Source organism: Dermacentor silvarum, chromosome 1 (genome assembly GCF_013339745.2).
Source record: "Dermacentor silvarum isolate Dsil-2018 chromosome 1, BIME_Dsil_1.4, whole genome shotgun sequence".
In the NCBI taxonomy this organism is placed as follows: domain Eukaryota; kingdom Metazoa; phylum Arthropoda; class Arachnida; order Ixodida; family Ixodidae; genus Dermacentor; species Dermacentor silvarum.
Window position 1 is genome coordinate 217,607,808 of NC_051154.1, and position 7,984 is coordinate 217,615,791.

Here is a 7,984-nt window from a genome sequence, read left to right on the forward strand (position 1 = left end):
GAGCTCGAGAGGCGGCTGGGAGACAGGGTCCCTCTACCGCCCCTGGCGCGGCCTAGGCCCAGGCCTCAATCCGCTGGTCTCTTCAATAAAGTTGTTTCACTCGTAATTTACTGGCTTAATTAAAGGCAGTATAAAAATAACTTTAAAATTTTATAAATGTCAGGCCACCAATGCAAATTTCATGCATGTAACTTATGACGAGCTCATGGGAAATCAAGGGCCAAATTGAAAAAGCTTTTCGTTCGTAAGTGCTTTTTCCCACTAGTCAGCAGCCGCTAATAATATGCATGTCCGGCATCACGATTGGCTGGAGTGTGCTTTTACGAACAAGTCTAACGTGAGTGCTTTTATCTGAATACGGGCCCAGGGGCCCTATGACGTAAAACTATTCCAATGTGTTTTCAATTCCAATCAGCTGACGTCAAATTTACGTAACCGCCGAAGCAAGCATCGGGCGGTTACTCGCAGCGTTGTTTGAAGATGCCAATGAAACGCTCCCCTCGTTTATAGGTCACTTGTGTTTGCTTTCAATGCTAATAGCACTGACTTACTTGACAGGTTTTTCTTATCTAATTGGCTGACCAGAGGCGAGGCGCACGCAGAAGTAGAGATACTTTCGGTGGGGCCGAGCTAGCGCAGTGAAAGTAGATAACCGATGAAGAGGGTGGTGCCGGCGTCTTTGACTGGCCCGCTTCTGCTTTCGGTGTCTGGTAGAAAATCGCGGCGGCGTGCAACGGAAGGGTAAAAGTGCAGCTAAAACGGATGCTCAGAGAAGACAATTTGGCAGAGCGATGTCGTGTACGTGCCGAAAGGGCTCGACAACGTTATACTGTCACGCAAAAATTATCATACGTAAACAAATCCATTCTCTCCGGCAGCTCCGAGTAGCGTTATAGCTTCAAGGGACAAGCGGCAAGCGTTGTAACTTAGTGATCGGCGGGCAGCTATCTTCTATTCATTTCGGAACGGGGGCAGTCTCCGGCTATTCAAAAAAACAAAAAAACAAAAAAAAACAGTTTTGTTCGGCAAGTTAACGCATCGTTTAAACGTACACGTCACTTTGACGCTGTGAATTTTCGTGGTTTTGTAACGTCGCGTGACAGACAGGGGAAGTGGGCGTAGCCCGAAAGCTTTTTACCAATAGCGGAGGGCTGTAATGGCAAAAAAAAAAAAGAAAATAGGCGTAGAATCGTAAATAATTATTTTTCTTTTATTTGGTATAATCATGCATGATCAGTGTTACACGTCATATCAGATGAGGAGCTTTCATGGTTTTCCTGACGTCGCGTGACAGACAAGCGAAGGGGGGGGGGGGGGGGGGGGTGCACGGCCCGAAAAACGTTTGACCAATCGTGGAGGACTGATTGCAGAAATGGTATAGAAAAGTTTGGAATACCTTTGTGTTATAGCGCTCCAGGACACGTATTCACAAATTTATCCTACTCTAGAACTGTTCGTAAGAGCAAACTTCCGCCAGCCAATCGTGATGCTGGTCATAATATTTAGCGAAGGAAGCCGACCAGTGGGAAATAGCACTTACGAACGAAAAGCTTTTTCAATTCGGCCCATTAATTTTAGCCTGACGACGATGCGGTGCAGTCGGGCGCCAACAAGTGCTATACCGAGCTCGACGTCACACAGAATGAACAGAGCACAAGGTGTAACCACCAGCGTTGTAGTTCACTTGAGCAAGAAATCGCGCTTCCACGGGCCGAGGGAACGTCGAGGCGGGTTTGGTAAGCCCGCCATTGAAAGAATCGGTTTGATTCGCTCGACCAGCTTGGCCAAATGCGCGTAAACGCCGTCTGGTCAGTCCGGGTCACCTCGACACCCGACCCGACTCCCTCGTTTCCAAGTTCAATAAACGAAGCTTGTACTATAGCACTGTGAATCAGCATCCACTGCGGCTACTGCGGATATGAGCGCAACTTGCGTGAGTGCAAGATGAGAGAGAGAGAAAAACGAAAAACAGAGCTGGCAGCAGCTCACAATTCCGCTGATGTCCTTGAAGTAGGGGTGGGTAAAGACCACCCGGGAGCGCTTTCTAGGTGCAAGTTGGCCCGGGCGCTTCCTAGGATTGGCAGTGTTTACCCGGAGCATCTCCTGCAATATGCGAGGGCGTCCGAAAGACGAAAAACAGTGGTTAGCATTTCGATGGTCGCCTCCCGCGGAAGCGGAAGATCCCTAGCACTTTGATAAACCCAACACAGAAACTATACTTCGTCTTGCCAAGTCCGTGCAGTACAGTGAAAGCTCAGGGGCCGTATCCGCAACACTTTTTTGTTCGCAAGCGCTATTTGACATTGTCAGGCCGTGTTCGCTAATAATATACCAGGATTGACTCGAATTTACTCTTTCGAACAATTCTATAGAGTAAGAGCTTTATACGAGTCCTGGGCCCGTATTCAGTAAAAGCTCTTCCGTTAGAATTGTTCGTATTTACGAGGAAGTGCCAACCAATCCTGGTGCTGCACATATTATTAACGAAGGCCGCGAGTAATCGAAAGAACACTGTCGAACAAAAAGCTTTGTGAATTCGGCCCCAGAAGAATGGCTTGTCCGTCGTACACTACTATTCCTCGCACGCACGACGACGGTTGAACAGAATGATTGTCAGTGCACCATGAGCGTGCCGTTCTTTCTTATTTTTCCTTCTTTCGCTCGCTCTCAGCAAGAAAAAGACAGCATCTTCACAGCTTCCTGTCTCTTTGTCAATGTAGCGTAAAAAAAAGAAATAAAAAAATAAAAAAAGTGGAGTGGTTGAGAAGTAGAGGCGTTGCTTAGTACAGGGGGAATCCAGTCTTCTTTTTGAGCGCAGTCGTTATCGCTCCGCCTGGCTTCTAGGCTGCGTGCTATAAGAAATCAGCCACGTCATAGTCGGGGGGGGGGGGGGGGGGGGAGGTGGTTCCTTTTTGTTTCCAGATTCCCGCCTTTGAATGCAAAATTAGCGTATACTGAGTGCAAGATTTGTTGATTGATATCGCGGAACGCAAACGCTCCGGAACTATCAAACAAAATAGACTTGCCTTCTAATGCGACTGTTTCAAGTATGTAATATAAACGTACACCAAGGGACACGATATTAGAAAAGTTGGTTGAGGTTATTCACTCACTCTACTTGTTCGCGGAAATTGTGTGTGTCGAAGCGCATGCACCACCTGTGCCAGTATAAGATTTGCGTAGTTAGAGTAGCATTTTCATTAACATTAACGAAACTTCAGCTTTGGAGCTATGATATATTCCTGGACAATTTTCGTTACGAACCGATGATTGTTATTTATTTTCCGCGGCTCAGGTTCTGTTCGACATCCTGCTCAAAAGTGCGATTTTCATCACGTGTCCATGACTGCCTGTTTTTCACCTTGTTCTCGTGATTCATGGCGAGAAGCTCCTCCAGCTTCTTGATCGCATGCATCAGCTCGTCCTGGTATAGTCGGTTCACTCTGAGGCAATCGTTTAAGGACGGTGGCTCCTGCGCGCCCAACTCGAAGGACGGTGGCTCCTGCGCGCCCAACTCGAAGGACGGCGGCTCCTGCGCGCCCAACTCGAAGGACGGCGGCTCCTGCGGGCCCAACTCCGGAAGCGGAGCAGAGGGCATGTGGCGATCCTGGCCGTTGTTCCTATTTGGGGTCGGCGAGCCCATGCCCTGCGAAATTGTTTTCGGTAGGTTTTTTTTTTTTTTTTTTGTTAGAAACGAGAATAATCAGATAAGTTGGCGATATCCAGCTTAATTCAACCGCACAAAACGTGACAAGGGCTCGGAAAGGAAAAAAAAAACAAAAACAAAAACGACCACATGCGATGATTTCCGATCGCCGGATACCATTCGGAAGCCACAGCTTGTGTTGCCTTGCGTTTGCCACTGCGGCGATTGAGTGTTAGAGACGCCCATGCATATTTACTAAGTTTAGCGCACCTTTCACTTTCTTCCTGATTTAGTTATTGAAGACAATTGCATGTCATTTTTTCAACGGATACGAGTTGCGTCGCTTATTATTATGTATTATTATTATTATTATTATTATTATTATTATTATTATTATTATTATTATTATTATTATTATTATTATTATTATTATTATTATTACGTTTTTTTTACGATCTACCAAACTTTTGAATATCGCCTGTGGCAGAGAGCGCAATTGCCCTTGAGTTCTTGAGCTGGATTACTTAAAACGGCGGACATTACTTGCAAGAGAAATCAGAATGCATAATCGACTAATTAATTTTCTAAATAATTACTTTACGGCACATACTGCGCTTTACGAATTGTAGTCGGTGAGATCACAAGGCGTATCCACTTGGAACGAATTTTCAAGACGACACCAGTTTCGAGATATTAGTTACAAAAGTTGGCCAGAGTCCCATTGGCGTCCCAGTTACTTTTGTGCTTCAATGCATAAAACGACGTATTCCCAAGAAAGTAAGTGGAACAGTGCATTTTCCCGCAATTTTCACGGCGCACATCTCGAAACCGGTGTCATCCTCAGTATTCACTATAAATGGACATGTCTTTCTAACTCACCGGCGACAACTCGTAAATAATAATATGGGCTGTAAAGTAATTAAGACGCTAATTAGTGAGTTTTTGTTAGCGAGTTCATTACGCATTTAAGGTTTCTCGTGCAAGTAATGTCCGCCGCTTCGAGTAATCCAGCTCGATGACTACAATTAGGCTATATGCCACAGGTGGCTATAAATTCTGTGAGGTTAAAAGTCACCCCGTGTATTTGTTACATGTCCTCAGCACAGAACTCGGCTCATACGGCCAAAATGTGCGGACAAGAAGGGCGCGACAACAGATGCGTTTGCTATACAGTGAAGCGTACGCAATTTTCGTATTAGACTGCACAAGATACGATGGAATTAATTAAACTGTGCGTCGACGGGCGTACACTCAACCGTATACAATAAGTCTACCATTTTACTCGCCTTGTGCCTCGATCAAAACACGCAAACGCGCTATTCAGTAATGGGCATTAAGACTGCATGACGGATCGTTATTTGTCATTGCGTTTATTGTGCTGAACTGTTCTTGGGAGCTGTGTCTGACCCATTTCTGTTAAAACCCCTCACCAGAAAATACATCACGCCTCAGTTTATTTTTTTTTTTTTGGCATCTTTTTCGGTTTTTACGAAAAACGTAAAGTTATTGCTGTTCGTACGCAAGAATCAACGCCAAATTCTTGGCACTCCGTCTTGAGGAAATATTTCCGGCGACGTACGTCGAACGAAATCTGTCATTTATTTCTGATTTCCGCCTTTCAACGGCGAGCAGTGATGTACTGTTTCGTTTTCAAACAATTATCAGACCCTGCCGTGGTTGCTCAGTGGCTATGGTGTTGGGCTGCTGGGCACGAGGTCGCGGGATCGAATCCCGGCCACGGCGGCCGCATTACGATGGGGGCGAAATGCGAAAACACCCGTGTACTTAGATTTAGGTGCACGTTAAAGAACCCCAGGTGGTCTAAATTTCCGGAGTCCCCCACTACGGCGTGCCTCATAATCAGAACTGGTTTTGGCACGTAAAACCCCATAATTTAATTTTTAATTTAATTTAACAATTATCAGCACACCCTTAACATTCTTCTCGAGACGACGGCGAAGTCGCGACATTGAAATGCATTTAACTAACTCTGGAGGCATTTGAACAAACACTCGCGGAATATTAGAACTTAATCGGCAAAAATATTTATCTCTGCATCATTTTTCGCAAAAAAAAAAGGCTTACTGACCCTGGAATACTTGGTCTATAACGGGGCGTTGTTTCAAAGCACGGCTTCGGTTTCTGAAAGTACCGAACTATAGCAGTGCCGGATTAAGAAATTAGGCGGCCGGGACTACATTTGCATTGGGGGCCCAGCGATGATGATGATGATGATCATGACAACGAACTTCTGTTACAGGTTCCACCTTCTGATCTGATGCTCATTCTCAGATAAAAAAGGTTAAATGCCTATGAATTTACATAATGAGAACATCTTGAGTCTTGATATAACGTTTGCAACATTTCTGCTTTGAGAGAACGTATTCGTTTTCTTCTTGCAGGTGGTTATCTAATTCTCATTGTCTAACGGGCGCGTCGCTATCACTATACCGTGAAGTTTATCAAATAAAAGTCGCAGTTTCGCCCGAAAGGCGAATCATCGATTGCGATAGCAAATTAGTGGACAGCTGTACAAAGTAAGGCTGGTATAGTTTTATCAGCCGTACAAACTTGTAAACATAGGCATACTAACTGAATTAACAAGCATGATGTCACGCGCGCACAAGCAAACATGAACGCATCTCACTCGATGACCGCGGAAACTGGCTGTCAAAACGCTGGAGTGAGTCAGCGCAGCAGCTAGCGAATTGAGCTTCGCGCCGGCGCTCGCATCAATGCGATCTTAGCCGCGAAAACACAGGGAAGGCGGACTGTGCCGCGCCGCCGATGGCTTTCACGATACAGCCGCGCGTGGCGCAGACCCCCCACCGATCCCCCGAAGCCTTCCGGCCCGGCGGGAGCGCGCGGCCGCAGTAAAACGTGACCCCCCCCCCCCCGGGGACTTCCGGCGGGGCGGGAGCGCCGGAAGTCTCTCCGGACCCTCTCTCCGGAGCGCTGTGCGCGACTGGAAGGCTGCGCTTCCTAACCGCTTCCCTTCATTGTGTGCGCATGCCGCGATAGGTGAATAGCAAAATGACGATGTCGTCAGCTAGCGACTTCCGGTTCGCGGGTTAGCGCTTCTGTTGCTTCGTTCAGCTACAGTGGCACTGTAAGTTCAGCCTTGCCAGCACTTTCTACAGTGCGATTTCCCGCTGTTCGCGAAGAAAACACGTTTCAGCAACGTGATTATGGTTGGCTGCTCGGCATTAGGGTGCTCGAAGTCTTCCGTGAAAGGAAAAAAAAAAGTGTTTCGTTTTCCATGGAATGAAGCGCACAAACGTAAATGGGCAGTTGCCGTCCAACGAGCGACCGTGAACGGCGAGCTGTGGGTACCGAACGTAGGAGCCAGAATATGTGAAGATCATTTCGCCACAGGCAAGTGTTTTGGCGAATAACTTCGTCTTCTAACGTTCTAGTTCAAATACCCCCTTTTTAACAATCAGGTAAATACACACAGGTGCACCCAGCAAGGATCCTCAGCACACTGATTATGTGCCGTCTTCATTCCGGTACGTACAACGAAAAGGCAACCGAGGCTGCACGAAAGAGCGAGGAGAGGTAACGTCAAAATAATTCGTGCACTTTTGAGATACTTATATCAGTGCTTTCTCTCTGTAGTTATACACGACATGCGTCTCTTGACAAAAAAAAACGGGAGACTGCGAAGGCACAGCAGCCGACGACATGGCGCGCGCTGGGCACCGCTGCAGACAAAACAGCGGACGAAGCGATGGACTGTACCGTTTGTTATGGGAAGCGTTACCAACAGCCACTTATTAGGTTGACTTACCGCTTATTAAAAACTACTAAGTTAACGAACGTTTATATCCGCTCGACAAACGTTTGCGCTTGATAAACGTTATGACTATTTTGACAACGTTATGACGTTAGGGCATGAAATGCCTGCCACATAAAAATACACGAGTCTAGCGACAAGCGACGCGATGGAGATGGCTGTCGCGTTCACTCGTCGCCTACAAGTCGTACCGCATGCGAGCGACGAGACGAGCGACGACTTTGAGCGACGTCTCCCCGGTGTTGCCGGTATGAAGGCAGCAAATACTCGCCGAAACTGGCGTTACGCGTGCTTTATTAATTTAAGTTGATGTGTTTTAGTCTAAAGAGTAGCATTAATATTTCTAAAGGTCTTGCACTACGTTATTATCTTTACACGTATCAAAATCTAGTCGTTTGCTCGTTCCGTGCAGCAATCGGTAGTACTTGATTGATGTATACCCAGTTCCGACTTCGCGCTATTGGCTAGTCGCTCACAGCACTTCCGAGCGACGAGCGACAAATTCTAGATTTCCAGAACCGAGCGATCTAGCGCCAAGAACA

General features: G+C 46.6%; 1 protein-coding gene across 1 annotated transcript in view; it reads right to left on the reverse strand.

Moving 5' to 3' along the window:
* The window catches only part of LOC119437009 (snRNA-activating protein complex subunit 4-like), a 31,722-nt gene extending 28,079 nt beyond the window's left edge, over positions 1–3,643 (reverse strand). The window contains exons 1-2 of the mRNA XM_049660077.1: positions 3,362–3,643; positions 1,990–2,103 (exon numbers count right to left, since the gene is read on the reverse strand). Coding sequence (XP_049516034.1) covers positions 1,990–2,103; positions 3,362–3,643 — 396 coding nt within the window. The remainder of the gene's footprint in view (positions 1–1,989; positions 2,104–3,361) is intronic.
* Between the last annotated feature and the right edge of the window lie 4,341 nt (positions 3,644–7,984).